This window comes from Populus trichocarpa, chromosome 4 (genome assembly GCF_000002775.5).
Source record: "Populus trichocarpa isolate Nisqually-1 chromosome 4, P.trichocarpa_v4.1, whole genome shotgun sequence".
Lineage (NCBI taxonomy): Eukaryota > Viridiplantae > Streptophyta > Magnoliopsida > Malpighiales > Salicaceae > Populus > Populus trichocarpa.
In genome coordinates this window covers 19,621,699-19,641,730 of record NC_037288.2, presented here as the reverse complement: position 1 = coordinate 19,641,730, position 20,032 = coordinate 19,621,699, and the positions used below count along the sequence as shown (strand labels likewise).

The window sequence follows — 20,032 nt, the reverse complement described above, 5'->3', positions numbered from 1 at the left end:
CCTAGCCAATGTAAGATGCATCATCATAGCTTTCTAGACGAGAAGCTTGGGTAGCGCAGCATGACTGGTGTTCTTATAGACGACGCCACTAAAGAAGCTAAAAAAACTTTGATTGGACATGAGCTCTCTTTGTGGATGATGATAGTTGATTGGATGGAGGTGTTACCTACAAAAAACCCCTTGATGTAAAAGTCACTTTAGGGTTTTTTAGATAGATATTTTGTAAAATAATGGGTAGAGAAAGTTAGATATTTTTTTGTGTTATGTTGAGAGAATCCTCTTCTATCCTGCTAAAACATTGAATTTGTAGCTGGAAAAACATGAAAAAATCTAGATAATATCTAGAAAAAAATCTTTCAACTAGTTAAGGTGGCAACCCTATTTTTTTTGTTATTTTTTCATGTAATGTTATAGCAGGATTCTAACCTGTAATATATAAGAAAAAGATTAAGAGGAAAGAGAGAAATGAAAGAGAGAGAACTTGGTAAGGCCTTGGACCAACTAGGAGTAGGGCTTCGATGGGCCTAGTCCAACCAAGATATTTGGTTGGGCCTTGGCCCAACCAAGATATTCGAGGCTAGGAGACGAGGGCCTTAATCGTTTATATAACACAAAGATCTCCTTTCTCTCAAAGAGGTTTCTTTTCAAATACAAAACTCATTACATGGATGAACCCATGATAGCTAGGACAATACCTCTTGAAAGACCTACCGTGTGCGGATGTAGGCACACATCATCATTGTCTGTGGAAAACTGAGCAAAACTTTGTTCATTTCATGTGCTAATCTTTCTTATTTACCATATTCTAAATCTTTTATGGCTAATAGCATAGAAACCCCAAGAGGAAGGGTCACTAACCTCTCACCATCTTGATCAGCTTCTTATATAGATCTCTATCAACTCACTCAATGGATGATGACACTTACTAAGGTTGTGTTAGCTACCCAGCTACAACTTAGTTCTCTCCACAACCTGTTAGTTGCTATACAAACTCTCATTGTGTTGGTGGCACCAATTGCCCTTATTGCACCTCTTATGCAACATTTACTCCAATATCTTGAGGAAAATGACCAAAATATGGTAAAAGTAGACATCATACCTATACTCTTACAAGAAGTAGATTATGTCACCAAGAACAATTATTTCATATAGGGTTATCTAAATCGATATGATCACCATAGGTCAAGAGGCAAAGCCAAGAGCCATAACCATCCTCGTCAACAAGCTTGTTCTCCTTCAAAGTCTCACTTTATCATTTTAGAACCAGAAAGGCAACATAAATGAAGATAAAATGGACTCAGGTTAGGTATGAGGGCCAACACTATGTGACAGTGTGTTGAACACACTTTTCCAAAGACTTTATAGCTAGCAAAAACTATGATCACTATGATGGATTATCATAAGAACATGTTTAGAATATGAGGAGCAATTTGAAATTGGTGGTGCGAGATTTGAAAGTTATGTGCAAGGTCCTTCCAACTATTTTCAGTGGTCTATATTAGCCTGGCATCACAGTCTAAAACCTGGTTTCATATCTAGTTTTTCAGACTTATGAAATAAGTTGATCCTTCATTTCAGCCTGAGCATTCCTGCAAAAAAAAAAAAATATTCAACTGAACTATTTTCTATTATTCAACTGAACTAGATCTTCACCTTCTAATTCATTAATCAGGATCTCACAGAAGGTTTTCATGAGGTTCTCATCAATTGCAGGGATACTAATTTTCTTTTTTGCCTTGTATTTGTTTTGATAATGTCCAAGCTTGCCACACCATTAGCAAACTTCAACCACTTCAACGCAGAAGAGGTGGTAAAATTGGTCTTGCAAGTGAGGTTAAGAAATATTTAACCTCTATGAAGTTAGTGAAAAAGGCAACGCACAGGGCCTTGAAGGGTATGCAAAATAACCGCACCTTCTCTGCCTCTCAAGAAGACCATGAAACTAACAATATGTGTCATGTCAAAATAGGTTGAAGCAATCTCTCGGAATGTGTTGAATCCTTGATCGCCTTTGTTTCTGGACCAAAGACAGAGCCTACTGGTTGGCCCATTAGTCTCCAAGATGGCGCACCACAAAAAAGTAGCATTTGCAGATGAAGAAACTGAGAGAAATGAATTTGCTGAAATGGATGCAGCATTGTTAGCGTTGGTTGGTCATAACAAAAGCAAATCTGATAACATCTAGGCTGTGCAAAGCCAACGGGAGAACTTAGAGCTGTGCATTCAAGGTCTTGAAAAAGGTCTTGAGTGCCTTTACAGGAATTTGATCAGAAATAGAATCTCCCTTCTCAACATCCTAAACCATTAGATTGAACAATTTTGATATAGTCATACTTGTACATGTACATTGTAGAAACATACATGTATCACTCTGAATATAATGAAATCATATATTTTTTTCCCAGTATATGTTGCATTTTTTCTTTTCAGATTTTATCTTATTTTGCATTTGCCCGTAGCTTTTTTTTCTTAGCTGTTAAATGAAAATGCTATTTTCAATTGGATTTCCTCGATGGAAAAGATGGAGGACAACGACAAGCACATCTGATAACACCAGTGCCTGTTGAGAATGTGCACGCCAACTAGCACCAGCATAAAGATTTCGGCTTGTCCATTCAAGAACTTGAAAGGGGCTCGGAAGCCTTTACAGGCGTTCTACCAGAACTCTCTCTCCTCAACTCCTTTGTAAACTAGATGTGTGTGTGTATCTTTACATGAATGAAATATATACTGAGCATACACAGCATTTTCTCCAAATCCTCTCTTTCTTTTTTGAATTGTTTATGCCTTGTGAGATCGTTTAATTTTTAGTTGGAGTAAATAATTTTCTTCGGGAATGTGCTTTCTGATCAATCTGAATTTAAATTTAAAATTTCTGCTTCTATTCAAAAGGTTACTTACCTGGATGGTAAAGTCTAGGCCTGCTTAAAAGGCAATATATATATATATATATGATTCAATGAGTTCATCAATTAACTGATCACAGAAGAGGATTATCACCGTTATAATCTTAATGCCATTGGTACATAAATTTGAATATCACTCCAACACCTTCACTTTCTGGTGGTCTCACTGTAATTTCTAAATTCTAACATAGTGCGAGGTCTGATAAATAAGGGTGCGAATCTTGCCTGCTTGTGGATCAACAATCAGGCCTGTCATTTCAGAATTTTATTAACCACTTGAACGTTTATATGAATTTTAATATGACCATTCAGATAAAACAAATAGTCCCCTCGTGCAGATATGTTGTGGAAAAATGGACAATGCCAGGACACTTCTATCTAGAAAATTGGTGGCAAGGCCATTCGTGTGTGATAATTAGATTAGTACCACGTCTTGTCTCCGGTTAATGAGCTTACAGTAGTTGTCTTATGAGTTGGAGATGTGGTTGGGGAGGAGACATTAACAAACATAGCTGATGTGAATTCAGATCGAAATCGAAATCATGTTAATGAGATTCCTATTGTCTCCCTAACCCCTTGATATATATATATCTAGGCAAAGCAAACACAGAGAAAGGTAAATTGCAAGACTCTGATTGTTCACTTTCACCTGATTCAATCTCTACCCTTTGAAAAGGAAAAATGGCTGTTTCTTCTAACCAAAAAACAGGCTTCCATGCTCGCTCTAACAGTTTTCCCTCTAGACCAAACCCAATTATCACCCAACTTGATGAGCATTTGTGCAGATCAAGGGCTTCTGAAGGTGCCTCTACCTCATCATCCTTGGGTGGCAAGCTAAGTAGCCTTCAGGATTTGCATGATTGTGTCAACAAGTTGCTTTTGTTACCACTCACTCAACAAGCCATAGCCCAAGAGAACAATGGGAAATGGGTTGATGAGCTATTAGATGGATCTCTTCAGGTTCTTGATATATGTAATACTGCGAAGGATGCCTTGTTGCAAACAAAAGAGTGCGTCTACGAACTTCAATCGATTTTACGCAGGAAAGGTTGCCGTGAAGTTGGTCTTACAAGTGAGGTTAAGAAATATTTAACCTGGAGGAAGATAGTGAACAAGGCAATTCGCAAGGCCTTGAAGGGTATGGAAAACAAAGACAACTTCTCTACCTCTAACGGAGACCATGAAACTACAACCATTTTTAACATGATAAAAGAGGTTGAAGTAGTTTCTCTCAAAGAATTACACTCTCTCCTCTCCTTCATCTCTGGACCAAAGGCAAAGACCACTGGTTGGTCATTAGTCTGCAAGCTGGTGCACCAAAAAAAGGTAGCATATGCAGATGAAGAAACTGATATAAATGAATTCTCTAAAGTGGATGCAGCATTACTAGCCTTGGTAGATCAGAACACAAGCAGATCTGATAAAATCAAGGGTGTTCAAAGCAACCTGGAGAGCTTAGAACTGTGTATTCAAGATCTTGAAAGTGGTCTTGAGTGCCTTTTCAGGAATTTGATCAAAAATAGAGTCTCCCTTCTCAACATCCTAAACCATTATTAGCCTGAACAATTTTGATATAATCATGTTTGTACGTTGTAGAAATATACATCGAATATTCCAAAGACAATGAAATCATAACTCAGTTGCTCAAAGTTTTTCCAAGTTTAGTTTTTTTTTTTTTTTTTTCATCTTTTCAGATTAATTTCACCTTGTTATGCATTTACAGCCTCTATTCCTTTAGCAGTTAAATGACAGTGCAATTCACAATTGGAGATGGGGGACAAAAAAAGATTTAGCAAATACAAGGCTGTCAAAAGATTGAAGGGTCGGGTCCAGATTAATTACAGCAGAATTAACAAGGTAGACTCGTGAATAAGTTGGTCCGATATATAATTTGGGACCTTAGTCATTTAACACCATATGAAATTTAATGGCACTCACATTGTAGACTCCAGTTTCTTCGCATGGAAAGCAATGAAAAATTCAATGGCTGTCTTTCTGTTAGGGGGAAAGTGGAATCATCCAGCAATGCTAGTCAGTCCCTACCTGCAGCTCTTATCGTTACGTTACAATGTGGCAAGAGATACTGAAGCCATGGATGCGGATCTTGTCTTCCTGTTTTACAAAAGAGGCATCAGGACATTCAATATTGTATTCATTAATAAATCACCACTCGTGTGTTGTAAACCAAGAGAGTTGTGATTAAAAACTGCAGATAAATATACAGTCGGAGATTAGATATCCAAGCTAGTAAATTGATTAAGTTATGCTTAAGAAACTCTGACAATCAAGATAATTGTTATTTGATAACTTGACGGTCACAAAAGTTTTTATATGCTGAAATATCGAGTTCTTTGATAACATGACGGTCATAATTGTTCTTAGTAAATATCGAGTTTACGTAATGCATATGCTAAAATTTCTTTACATTAAAATCGCTATCGTTGCCATCCGGACTCTACGGCACGATTGTCCGAGCTAATCTTGAATTCATCTATAAAGAAATTTGAGATTGTGTTATTAATTATTTTTTAAAATATTTTTTTATTTAAAAATATATTTATTTTTTTAAAAAAATTATTTTTAATATTAATACTTCAAAACAATCTAAAATAATAATAATAAATTAATTTGAAACAAAAATAATTCAAAACTTTTCAAAAACATTTTTTAAACTTAAAAACAAACATACTTTTATTAAATTGTTGGGCAAACCTAGAGCTCATGAGTCCATTATTATTTTTTATCAAAATAATATTATTTGATGAATTTTTTTAAAATACAATTAGAGTTAATCTAATTAGATTTCATCAGGTTAACTATTTGAAACAACTATGTTTAATAAAATAAAATGATTTTTTAATTTAAATTAAAATCTTGTCCCAAATAAGATTTCAAGTCTTGAGTTTTTTAATTATGTGTAAAGCCAAGTTGAATTTAATAATTATACTTTATAATTGCAAAAGTTATGATTAAACTAAACAAAATTTCATAAAACTATCATTCACATGGTACATTTGAACAAAACAATTATTGAAAAATACGTTATTTGTCTTTCTATCAAGGATTCAATAAAATCACAAAGCATGGTATTTTGTTAAACTTGTGGAATTTTCAAAAGTTTTGATTTTGTTTTGCTTTAAATTAAATCTTTTTATATTTTTAGATCGTTTTTATATACTTATATTAAAAGTAAATATTTTAAAAAAATCTTGTCCCAAATAAGATTTCAAGTCTTGAGTTTTTTAATTATGTGTCAAGCCAAGTTGAATTTAATAATTATATTTTATAATTGCAAAAGTTATGATTAAACTAAACAAAATTTCATAAAACTATCATTCACATAAACATTTGAACAAAACAATTATTGAAAAATACGTTATTTGTCTTTCTATCAAGGATTCAATAAAATCACAAAGCATGGTATCTTGTTAAACTTGTGGAATTTTCAAAAGTTTTGAGTTTGTTTCGCTTTAAATTAAATCTTTTTATATTTTTAGATTGTTTTTATATATTTATATTAAAATTAAATATTTAAAAAATTATTTTGATACATTTTCAAATAAAAAATATTTTAAAAAACAATTATTATCACCCTTAATTAACACAATGTTTTCCTTTGCTTTGACATGTGCATGAGTGCTCACAACAATGACTTGGAATTGTGGTGTCCAACATTGTAACACTTTGATAGAACATTTAGAAATATCTGAATTGAATTCAATTAATTTTTTTTTATAATAAAACTCATGTTTGAATTTCTTTTTGGTATTAAGAATGAAATTTAAAATGAAATTCAATTTTTAAAAATGCTATAAAAATAAATCAAAGGTCAACCTTTCTGAATTGCAATTCTAAATAGAAGAAATTTAATAGTAAAATTAACCTTTTCAAAATACTGATCTCTCCATCTCTGTTTTTAAAAATCTTTCAAGAAATAAGATGAAGATAATAAGGGTAATATAGAAAATAAAATAAATTGAATTATATATTTTTTAAACATGTGAATCCAATTTATTTCTCATTTAAATTCAAATCAAATATTATAATTAAATTCAATTATAATAAAGAATTAATTTCAAACAACCTGATGAATTATATGTGGAGATATGACAATTCCCTTTCCTATATTTTATATATATAAAAGATAGTTTATACTGTAAGTTGTTTTTCAAAAAAATATAGGAAAAGGATTTGACCTATAAATGTCACTTGGACTCAATTTGACATGATTTATGAAAAAAATAATTTTGTACTTTAAATTATAATTCAGAAGTTATTTTTTATAAATAATTTATGAAAAAAGAGGTTAAAATGATTTCAAATTATAAATATGTTTAAAGAAATTAATTAAATCAATTTTTTTGAAAAACTAAATGCAGCATGAGTTAAAATTTAAAAATTTTAACTTTTGATCAAATCAAAATTTTGAATTAGTATTTTAATTTAAATCGAAACTTATTTATTCTAACTGAAAATATTTATAATTTGATTCCAAATCATGGTTCGGATGATCTATAAAGATATTGTTCTTTTTTAACATAGAAAATTTGAGTCGAAGAGACTCAAACTTATTTCAACCATTTTCTTCACCTAAGAAAAGCTGGCAGTGATAATATATTTTAATTAATTCAAGCTTAATCATCGACCTCACTTATCGTTGTGGGGTAAATATTGTTATTTTTTATAAAAACAAATTATTTATATAGGTTTTTTTAATATATTGTAATAGTTCAAAAAATATAATAAATTAAAAAGTTTATGCACACATATTGTAATCAAATAAATTAAGAATTATGTGTATTAATAAATCAATAAAAAATTATTAATAACATCTAAAAATAAAACTTGAAAAACCGAGAGACAAATGTAGATGAAGATATTGAATCTTGAAAAATAAGACATTAAATTGATTGGATAAAAAAAATAATAAAATTTAAGGCTACACATATTAAGAATATCATCTAAAAATCAATATTTTTTATTTTAAAAAACATAGTTTATCTATATAAAAGATAAAAATAAAACCACATATGAATTAGAAAAACCACTCCAAAAATTAAACACATAACAGAAAAATCAATATTTTTTAAAAGAGGCCCCTGAACAAAATAAAAGAGATGAGGTTTTGTTTAATTTTTTTTAGTATTTTTAACCAGTCAAGTCACTTTATTTATTTTCAATTGAATTCTTTAAAGTTATATTTTCATGGCAACCATAGTTATTAAACCCGGCCTGGGGGTTGACCCAGCTAAGGGGTCGGGTCCCGGGTTATACGGGTTAACTCGGGTCAACCCGGAAAAATTGAAAACAAATATTTGAGTTTTTAATATTATATATAAAAAAATTAAAAAACAATCCATGTGAACATAGAGCATATATACTAAAAGGCTTCAAATCTCACATTGCAAAAATAAAATATTCTTCTAGTGTTTATATATTGAGCTTTGAAATGAGTTAGTAACCAACCGAAAAATATAAAAAAAAGAGGGGTCTCTAGGTAGGAGAATAAAAAAGGGTTTGTACTAGGTTTTTGCCTGGTTACATAAGTTCCGGGTTGACCCGGCAGGTCGACCGGTTAATTCGAGCTAATTGTAGGCCTGGATTTTGATAAAGGCCTCGGGTCACCCAAATTGTTTTTTAAAAAAACTATTTGATGATTTAATATTTTATATGAAAAAATTAAGAAACAATCCACGTGGATATATGTTATACATGTTGTAAATAAGTAAGCTTAAAAGATTATTTTAAAAAGTTTTTTATTTCACATTAGAAAGATACTATCTTATTCTTCTAAGTTGAAGTATTTAAATAAAAAAAGTATATGCTTTGCATAATAAATAAATAAATTATATTCGCGTAGTGTACATAGATGGTGATGATGTTTTAAAATATGTTATGCTCATGAATAAGATTTTTTAGTGTTTGGATAGTAGATATATAATTATACATTTATGTTAATATTTTTTTCTTTGAAGCTTAGGATGTAGATGGTTGGTAGTAGAAAGTTCAATACCTGTAAAACAGTTCTTTATCGTGGGGTTATGGACTTTCAGATGATAAAGTCAGTAAGTTTTAAGTTTAAGATCACAATAAATTGGAGAATGAGCTTTAAATTTCAAGAACAAAAGTGTTTGTTCTTATTTTTATGATAAATGCTTTGAGAATTAAATTATGAATACTCAGAGAATAGAAAATGTGAATCCTTTACCCGGATGCTTCAAAGGGTATTTATAGCTCTTGAACCTTGTCATATTGCTGGAATAGAGGGCTAGAGAGTTATTTTCTCCTATTAAAATTAATGAGGAATAAATATCCCTTACATAACATTAAATGAGATACAAATATCTCTTACACTATATTGATAAAGGATAAATATTCATTACACAATATTAATGGCGATGGAAATATAATAGGCCCTTATACACCTAGGGATGTAGAGAGAGATAAATATATCTGACATTAGCATTTTAAGTTAAAAGTTAAAAGAATAAACAAATAAAGCCTCATGTTCCAATATAGGGCCTATAATGGTACTCAGACCTACATCCACTTAGACTTAGTATAATACTAAGCTCACGGGTGGTAGGTCTGATAACTTGTCAGACTTATATTTATTTGGGCTCATCATATAGCTAAAACTAGGGATATTAGGTTTGGAAGCTTACCAGACCCACATCTGTTTGGGTTCGGTGCTTAGTTGAACCAATGGATGTTGGTTCTGGCAACTCGTAAAACCTATATATACTTGAGCTTAGTATGCAGCTGAACCAAAAAATGTTGGGTCTGGCAACTCGACTGACCATATGTAAATAGGCTCAACGCATAGCCAAACCCAATAACGTTGGGTCTGATAGATTACGAGACCCATGTGGCTCAACACTTCGTTGAATCCGAGGGCGTTGAGCTTGAAAGCAAGTTAGTCTCATGTCTTCTAAGCCTCGTGTTTTGTCAAGCACAAAAATATTGGGTTATCATCTTATCTTTGGCCCTTTTAAACATGGATTTAGGTTAAAAATTAAAATCTTAAAATATATTGATCCATTAGATAGCTATGGTGAACCTAAAAAAATACTTAAAAGAGCATGTCAAGTAGATTATTATGGGACAACACTAGGTACGAGTTGGTTATTAAGAGGTTATTTGAGAGTATGATAAATGTTATTTTTAAATGAGTTTTTTAAAAAGATATATCAAAATAATTTGTTTAAATATAAGGTTAATTTCTTAAAAAATGCTAGAAGAAAAACCAAATAATTTGTGGTGTTGAATGCATGTTATCGTGCCACATGGTGCATCCACGTAAAGAATGCCATGGATAAGAAATTCAAAAGAAAGAGGAAACCATAAACTTAGCCTTACCCGTGACTTTGTCTTGACTTGATAGGCATATGGGTGTGTTTTAATTCTTGCCAAGTTTTGGAAGTGTTAACCTTTTTTAGAAACGTGTTTTTTTTTTTATTCCTCTTCGTATCCAAACAACGTAATTGACATTGAATTGACAAGACATGCAGGGTGCCACACACGTATTAAATTGTGAGGCCAATTTTCTTCTTTATTTTAAGTTGATTTTGATAGTTGGAGAGTGATTGTTTTTTAATTTGTTTTTTATAATAAAATATATTAAAATAATATTTTAAATTTTAAAAAAAAATTAATTTTTAATATTAATACATCAAAATAATTTAAAAATACAAAAACATTATTTAAAGTAAAAAAATATATTTTTTTAATTTTTTTTAATATTTTAAAATGTAAAAATAAATAGACTATCACATCAAAACAAACAAGTACCACGTTCAACTTTTGTTAGCAAAGAAATACAAGGAAAAAAAACTGTTCAAACGACTTTAAAAAACAAAATACAGTTTAATAATAATAAATAATAATATTTATGATTGGTAAGTTGTAATTTTTTTTAAAAAAATTGATAGAAACAAATTTAAAAGCTATTTAATATTTAAATTGAAAAAATATTAAATTTTACTCTTACACGAATAAATGTTATGTTGTTATACTAATTTACACTACAAAACCAATTGCTCTATTTTTATATCAATTAAAAGTTTGACATAAGGTAAGATTAAAATTTTTTTTAAAAGATAAAAAAAAATTCATGTTTTATTTATAAGAAAATATTTTTTATTATTAATAAATATTTTTTTAATAGATGCATGTGATTTTTTAAAATGTTTTTGTTGGAAGCAAAAACATTCCTGGAAACAAATTATTTTAAAAACATTTTGTGTAACATCAATATATATATATATATATATATATATATATATATATATTTGGAATCAATTTAATTTAATGTAATTAATGAATTTTTAAAATCAATCAATTAATTATTCATATTACCTCCTGCCAAGTTATTTTTAATTTAACTGAAAAGTTGTATTTTTGAATTCTACAAATATATTGATATGCAGAGATGTGGTTTTTTAAATTTCATAAACGTTTTCTAAAGATATGCCTTTAAACTTCTACATAGTAGTATTTAAAAAGATATTATTTTTCTCAATTTAATATTTTGTTATTAACACAAATCAATTAAAAAACAATAAACTTGATAGGCATGGGTTTGTTTTGATTGTTACCAAGTTTTGGAAGTATTTGTTTTTTTTATAAACGTGTTTTTTTTAAAAAAAATTATTCCATTTCATATCCAAAGAAAAAAACAAGGCTGACATTGAATTTATAAGATATATGGTGTGTCACAAAACATGCTTATGTATAACAAAACAAAACCAATAATTACCAAGACGACGACCATTGAAGAACGCTTAATGAAACTGAGTCGGGTTTATAAAAAAATAAAGATAGTTAAAAACCCGGCTGATCCGGTAATATGGAATCAATATATATATATATATATATATATATATATATATATATATATATATAGAGAGAGAGAGAGAGAGAGAGAGAGAGAGATTTTATTTTTGGAATCAATTTAATTTAATTAATGAATTTTTAAAATCAATCAATTAATTATTCATATAACCTCCTGCCAAGTTATATTTTAATTTAACTGAAAAGTTGTATTTTTGAATTCTACAAACATATAAATATGCATAGATGTGGTTTTTTAAATTTCAAAAACTTTTTCTAAAGGTATGCCTTTAAACTTTCTCCATGGTAGTATTTAAAAAGATATTATTTTTCTCAATTTGATATTTTGATATAAACACAAATCAATTAAAAAACAATAAACTTGATAGGCATGGGTTTGTTTTGATTGTTGCCAAGTTTTGAAAGTATTATCTTTTTTTTTATAAACATGTTTTTTTTTTTAAAAAAATTATTCTATTTCATATCCAAACAACGAGGCTGACATTGAATTGATAAGACATACGGTGTGTCATAAAATATGCTTTTGTATAACAAAACAAAACCAATAATTACCAAGACGACAACCACGAAAGAACGCTTAATAGTTTTCCAACACATTTACAGCAAAAGTCCTGAGCTTCCCCCATGATTTAGCTATGTTGAAAATACTGTAATAATTTACAGTATTGTATGATAAAAGTTACAGTATTTTTTTATATGATTTAATTTTATTTATAATTATAATTTTTAACTAGTTTAATATTAAAAAAATAAAATTAATAAATTCTTTTTTGAAAAAATCATTAAAAAAAAACCATGTGGAGAGACACTATAGCAATCCACAGTGTTTTGTTAAGAAAGATACAATATTTTTCCCACATAATTAAATTCTAACTAACTCAATATTAAAAAAAATAGAATCAATAAAAATAATTTTTTAAAAAAATATTATAAAAAAAAACAAAAAAAAATGAATGTTAATGCAACGGGACATTGCCATCTAGAAAATGGGTGTCAATGCTATGAAAATTACCTTAGCAATATTATTTATCTGTGAGTAATTATGAGTAGGTGGCCAAACCGAGTCTTGATGTGTATAAAATAAAATTTATTAAAATTTACGTGTAAATATAGGTCACATGTATTGAACACAGAAAATGATGCAATAATAATAAACCAACAAACAAAACAAAACAATAATATTTTATTATTTTTAGAAAGAAAAAAAAAACGTGCTTTTGCATAACAAAACAAAACCAATAATTACCAAGACGACAACCACGAAGGCACGCTTAATGGTTTTCCAACACATTCACAGCAAAAGTCATGTGCAGCACATTCACATCCAAAAGCCGCCATGCACTATTCATGTACTGTTCTTTTCTTTAATGTTTAATATCTTAGCACTGTAGATTATAGTTGCCGTTGCCCGGTGGCTAGACCAGTTTAGAGTTAATAAAAAACTAGCCGGGCAACAAAACCTGTTTTTTTTTTTTTTAAATATGGTCTTTCTTCTATATTTTTTTATATATATTTTTTAATTAGTTATTAATATTTTTTAAAGTTCAGTATATAAATATTAGAAAAATATTTTATTTTTTCAATGTGGGATTTGAAACCCTTTAGTATGTATAGTCTATATTCACAAGAAAAAAATTATGTTTTTTCAATGTGAGATTTAAAACCCTTTCGTATATATACTTTATGTTCACAAGAAAAAAAATTATATTTTTCAATGTGAGATAAAAAACTTTTTGATTTAAATATTTCAACTTAAAAGGATAACATAGTATCTTTTCAATGTAGGATTGGAAGCTTTTTCGTATATATACTCTATGTTCACAAGAAAAAAGTTATATTTTTTAAATGTGGAATCTGAAACCCTTTAGTATATATACTTTATGTTCCCAAGAAAAAAGTTATTTTTTCAATGTGGGATTTGAAATTTTTTCATATATATATACTTTATGTTTACAAGAAAAAAATTATATTTTTTTCAATATGGTATTTGAAACCTATTAGTAAATAGCTATTCTTGAATGTTGTCCTTTTCATTACCTTCTCATCTTTGTCATGAGTAATCTTAGCTCATCTCACTTTTTTGTTAATATAAACTAGGTATATTATGCATATTTTAGAATTGTAATGTTTTTCACTTAAATATATAATGTTCATGTTGAAACTTTTATTATTGATGTATAAATATAAATGTTCCTTTCTATATTTGTTACATGTATATGATGGTTTTTATTTTTCTTTAAATTGTTATAATTATTATTGTTTATTATCATATGAGTTAATGTGTTATTATGAGTATAATCAATGTGATTTGAGATCCAGGATAATTTGATTAAAAGTTGAATATGTAAATAGAAGTGAAATGGGTCTTAGTCAATAACTTGTCATGGGGCCTTTTCTTCATCTTCTTTTACAAAATGTATTTTAAAACATTTTGTAAATTTTTTATTTGTTTTCAATTTTATCATTCAATTTCAAATTACTAAATATTATATTCTCCAATTTAATCCTCATTTTTTTGACTTCTAATCTTTTTTTTCTTAACCATTTTTTTTAAAATTTTATTTGTTTTCAATTTCATCCTTCCATTCAAATTGATTGTATTATATTTTTCAATATGGTCTTTATTGTTTTGATTTCTAATTTCTTTTCCTGCCTCTTTTATAAAACTATTATTTTTTTCAATTTCACCCTTCGATCAAAAAAATATTTTTATTTTTTATGTATGTTTTCATCCTTATTCTTTTAAATATTTTTTTGTTCTTTTACTAAATTGATTTTTCTTTTTAATTTTACCCTTCAATTAAATATTAAATTTATTTTGTATATCACTTTTAATTTTTAATTGATATTTTTAAATCTTTTTGTATAATTGACATTAATTTTCAATTTCATCCTTTAATATTTGATTGATTGAGAATTGAACTTCATAGTTTTTTCAAATAGGATGCTTCGGGTCTAATAACTAATGTCACGGGTTTGAAAAGTAAACACATATTTATATATATATATAGATATCTCGCTAAACTTGTGATCTAGACCATAAGATTGGAATAACTCAATAAAAAAATAGAGGATTATACAATTCTTTTTTATATATATATATATATATATATATATATATATAAAAGAATTGTATAATCCTCTATTTTTTTATTGAGTTATTCCAATCTTATGGTCTAGGTCACAAGTTTAGCGAGATATCTCAAGTTGGCTCAGCCTTGATACTGGAGTTACAAGTTTGTTATGCTAACTCAGGTTGACGAAAACCTTTTTTATATCTTTTTTTTTACCAAACTTTGTTCTTCCATATTTAAGGTGTGTTTGGGAGTGCAGTCGAACCGCATTTCTGAAAATTTTTTATTTTTTTTTGCTTTAAATTAATTTTTTTGGTGTTTTTGAATTGTTTTAATAAGCTGATGTCAAAAATAAAATTTTTAAAAATAAAAAAATTATTTTAATACATTACTGAGCGAAACTCACTTTGAAAAACAATATATACCACACTTTCAAACAGACTCTTAATGAGATGTGAATTGAGCTCTTTTGAAAAAATAACTTTCCCCAAGTTATCTATTTTTCATCTAATTGAAATAATTTTCCCCAACTTATTCACCAATCTATTCACCCCATTCAAGTATATGACCCGAGTCGTGTGTGTATGTGCGCAGGCTTGTGCGCGCGTGCGCTTACTAACCACAATCTATAACTTCTTTATAGATTTTTTTTTATTCTATGTTTCATTTTATTTAAGTGATAAAACTTTATTTTTCATGAAAAAATGAGATAACTTCTTTATTTTATTTTTCTTCGATCCTTAAACATAAAAAAAAAAATTTCTTAACTCTCAATTTTCATATTAGTCTACTAGTGCTATGGAGACATAAATTTATAGTTTATAGTTAATATATATTTTGCTATGTTTGTTATGTAAGCTCAAGATAAGAGGCAGAGTGGAGACGAGATAGAATTGAAGATGGATAAAGTTTGCAAGGATAACTTTATATAAGAAACAGAGGAAATTCTAGTTGGAAAGTGAAGGGGTGTGTGCCAGTAGGGACTGATGTGATAAGGAGAGTTGAGAGAATGGATCGCCAAATGTTTAAAAAGATTAGTTAAAAAAATAATATCTTATTTAATATTTTTATATGTTATTATAGATTTAATAATTAAATAGTCATAATGAATTGAGTAAAAAAAATATAAGTTTTAAATTTGTGATGATTATTAAATTAAATTACTTAAAATAAAACTATTTAATAATGATTCCAAGAATATTACTCTATGAGTGGAACAACAACGTATGTATATTAGAATAGCTATGTGACGTGCTTTTATAAATAATTATATGCATACGTGTTTTCAACACATATTTGTATATAAAAAAGTTACAAGTATAAATAAAAAAAACTTAAAGCATATATACAATCAAATAAATAGAGAACATATATATTAAAAAATAAAAATAAAAAGTCATTAATAAAAAATAAAAATAAAAAATAAATAAACATATATAGATCAAGATATTAGACACTACAACATGAGCTTTTGATCTGGTTGTGTTAAATAATTTTATTTATCAAAATTAAATTTTAATTTAATCAAATGATAATAGAAACAAATACACATGAAATCGATTAAATAAAATAAAAGGAAAAAAAATATTATATATGGTTACACATATTAAAAATATTATCCAAAAATAAATATTTTTTATTTATATAAAACATTAAAAAAATTATATGAATTAGAATAATCTTTTCAAAAATTAAATGCATACAAAATAACTAAAAAATAATTGTCATTTCAAAAAGGTTTTATGAACAAAATAAAAGAGAGAAGGGTATATTAATTTCAATATAAAAGAAATAATTTTGAAAAAATACAAAGATAAAAAAAATCAATTTTTTTGTTAAAAAAAAAATCAGGCGATATTAGGCCCGATCCATTTTGTTAGGGCCCGCGCGTTTGGGCCCTTAATATATTTTTTATTGCATATGAGGTGGACGACTCATATTTTTTTGAAAAAAAAAATTTGGGCCTTAAGGTTTATTTACTCAAAATGTATTTTTGAACTCATTTTTAACTCAAAACACTTAGAAAATACCCTAAAAACCTTGACAAACCCATACATAACATTAAAAAAAAACTCAAAAGACCATCTTAAAACTTGTAACTAACTCAAAATAAAAAATTTTCTCGAGTTCAAATCTTTTATTATTTACGTACTTTCAAGGTAAAAAAGCATATAATATGAACTTCCCTCAACAAATTGAACTATTTAACACAGAGATTAATTGTTTTGGTTGCCAAAATTAGTGCCAACAATATTTTTCTCTTTCTATCACCAGAATTTGACGTCCTCTCTCTAACCATGGATCGAATAACAATACAAATAAACATTTTTACCAAAAGTGATTTTTAAAAAACAAATATGGAAGGACCTAAACTTTATAAACTTCATTATTTTTAAAGTTTGAGGAAGTAAGTGTATTTGTTGCTAAATTTCTTACACACCATCCAATTTTGGAGCCTTTTTTATTGCGGTCCATCATCTTCTAATTCCATCATTGCCTGAGAAATCGAAAGTAATTGGCCTTTAAATAGGATCAAATCATCCAAAATAAAATTTTAGGAACAAAATGAATAGCAGGTCAATAATATTTTGTGAGTGTGTGAACAATGTTATTCACAGTGAAAAACACATACCCTTTAATGTTGTGCTAGATCAATGACTCGTGCTGTGTCGTGAGCCAGTAAAAAAAAATTTAAGCACGCAAAAGAGATGCTTAGCCGACTATAATATTTATAAAGAAGTAAGAAAAAACTAATGCTCAAATCATTAACTCGACTGAATCTAATAAGATCGGATAGTTTAATCATTTGATTTAAACTATAGGCAACAATTACAGATGAACTATGAAAAAATAATTGGCAACAATCAACCAAAACAAATGAGCTTGCTGAGACGATTTAAAACCAACCAAAATAGGAAAAACAATTTACTCAAAAGACCATAAAAAAAAAATTGTATTTGCCAATTTTCCAGTAGTAAAGCCATTGATAAGGAAAAGGAAAAAAAAAAGATCGGTGGCTACCCATTGCCACTCAATTATGGACATCGCCCATCACAAAAAAAAAAAAAAAAACTTGAAGTGATAATTCAAATCCAACCAAAAATTCTAGACAACAACATAAGAAGAAGTCACATGGATCGCTGCAGCAACATCTCGGAAAACCAAACCAAATCAAATAAAAAAAATGAAAAGAGCATCCACCTATATTCAATAAATCAATTCTATTTAATTTAAGAATAAAGTTTTTTTAAAAAAATAAACTTAACAAAAAATAACAAATAAAAGGACATGAGGTAACCCAATTAAATAAAAAAAAATGATAAAATCAAGGTCATAAAAAGCATGAAAACAAAAAAACAAAGCTAAATTTCCAATTAAATAAATAATAAAGGATAAAAAAATACATTAGCTAAAAAAATGGTAATATATTTTAATTAATTCCAGCTTAATCGTCGACCTCACAGAGTACATGTCTTGATGTGATGTTTATATTCATTTATTAAACATGTATAAATTTTTCGATAATGTTAAACCAGCGAAGACCACCAGTGATTAAATGGGAGAAGATATTTAAGAATCAAGATATTTAAGAATTAAAAAAAATTAATACATATAATAGTTCCAATAATAAATATTTTACAATAAATGGCTGGCATCTTTATGATCTCCATCCTTCTCTATAAATACCAATCCCGAAACCTTCTTAAACATCATCAAAACTCAAATAGCTATATTCCTGAAATGAGGTTCTGGGCACTTACAGTTTTATCTTTGTTGTTGTCTCTATTACTAGGAGTCTCATCGGATACTGCACAATGCGGATCGCAAGCTGGGAATGCCACATGCCCAAACGACCTGTGCTGTAGCAGTGGTGGTTACTGCGGTCTAACAGTTGCTTACTGTTGTGCAGGCTGTGTAAGCCAATGCCGTAACTGCTTCTTCACAGAATCGATGTTCGAACAGATGCTACCGAATAGAAACAATGACAGCTGTCCTGGAAAGGGATTCTATACGTATAACGCTTATTTTGTGGCCACTGAATTCTACCCTGGATTTGGCATGACTGGCGATGATGACACTAGAAAGAGAGAGCTTGCTGCTTTCTTCGCCCAAACCTCTCAAGAAACTAGTGGTAATTTATGGCATACTATAAATGAAACTGTATATTCATTAATTTTTGGCATCGCATCACATCACCTCACATTTGATTTGATCAGTTGACTAATTGTTTGCGGTTAACACGGTCGATGTATAGGACGGTCGATAATTGGAGAGGATGCTCCATTTACATGGGGATATTGCCTTGTTAACGAGCTGAACCCTAATTCTGATTACTGTGATCCAAATACAAATTCTTCTTATCCATGTGTAGCCGACTATTATGGCCGAGGTCCTCTCCAACTTAGGTGGTGAGTCCAATATACTTGGGTACAATTTATTTATTTTTTCCTGCACACTCTTTATTCTCTTTCTTCAATTTGATCTTTTCAAACTAGTGTCCCACTTTAAAAAAATAAACAGATATCTTAAAATTAATCTTTGTTCCTTTAGACCTTTTCCGGGTTAGAAACTGGATATTATATTAAATTAAATTAATCTTGTAGTGATATTTGTTATATATTTGCACTGTGTTAATTCGATATTATGTCGTACAGGAACTACAACTACGGGGAATGTGGAAATTATTTAGGGCAAAATTTATTAGACGAGCCAGAAAAGGTGGCAACGGATCCAGTGCTTTCATTCGAGGCAGCACTCTGGTTCTGGATGAATCCACATTCAACAGGTGCACCGTCGTGCCATGAAGTCATCACCGGAGAATGGTCTCCATCAGAAGCGGATATTGAGGCCGGCAGGAAACCAGGCTTTGGTATGTTAACAAACATTATCACTAATGGCGGTGAATGTACTAAAGACGGGAAAACAAGGCAGCAGAATCGCATTGACTACTATTTGAGGTACTGCGACATGTTAAAGGTTGACCCTGGTGACAACCTTTATTGCGACAACCAAGAGACATTTGAGGATAATGGACTCTTAAAAATGGTGGGAACCATGTAGTTTGATGCTAAGGCTATTGCTTGGAATTAGCAAGGACGTCTATGTACCCCATATAATTAAATAATCCAAGCAATAAATAAATAAATAAAAGGCCAAGCCATTTGGCTTGTGTTTGTTAGTAGTGATTACTTATATATT

At 28.9% G+C, this 20,032-nt stretch overlaps 2 protein-coding genes across 2 annotated transcripts; both read left to right on the top strand.

The window, feature by feature from the left end:
- Positions 1-3,535: 3,535 nt before the first annotated feature.
- On the top strand, positions 3,536-4,556 carry LOC18097942 (uncharacterized). Its single transcript, XM_006384555.2, has one exon. It carries the CDS (start codon positions 3,588-3,590, stop codon positions 4,461-4,463), a length of 876 nt encoding a protein of 291 aa, XP_006384617.1. The 5' UTR covers positions 3,536-3,587; the 3' UTR covers positions 4,464-4,556.
- A 13,907-nt stretch (positions 4,557-18,463) lies between these two features.
- On the top strand, positions 18,464-20,012 carry LOC7466811 (endochitinase WIN8). Its single transcript, XM_002306185.4, has 3 exons — positions 18,464-18,965; positions 19,089-19,242; positions 19,489-20,012. The coding sequence occupies exons 1-3, from the start codon at positions 18,479-18,481 to the stop codon at positions 19,892-19,894; spliced, it is 1,047 nt and encodes a 348-aa protein (XP_002306221.4). The 5' UTR covers positions 18,464-18,478; the 3' UTR covers positions 19,895-20,012.
- Positions 20,013-20,032: the final 20 nt, after the last annotated feature.

Bases quoted from the DNA above. Each gene is read 5' to 3' on its own strand.
- LOC7466811 (XM_002306185.4), top strand. From the start codon at position 18,479: ATGGCTGGCATCTTTATGATCTCCATCCTTCTCTATAAATACCAATCC. The intron at 18,966-19,088 runs GTAATTTATGGC...GTCGATGTATAG, and splicing joins AACCTCTCAAGAAACTAGTG to GACGGTCGATAATTGGAGAG. The intron at 19,243-19,488 runs GTGAGTCCAATA...TATGTCGTACAG, and splicing joins GGTCCTCTCCAACTTAGGTG to GAACTACAACTACGGGGAAT.
- LOC18097942 (XM_006384555.2), top strand. From the start codon at position 3,588: ATGGCTGTTTCTTCTAACCAAAAAACAGGCTTCCATGCTCGCTCTAAC.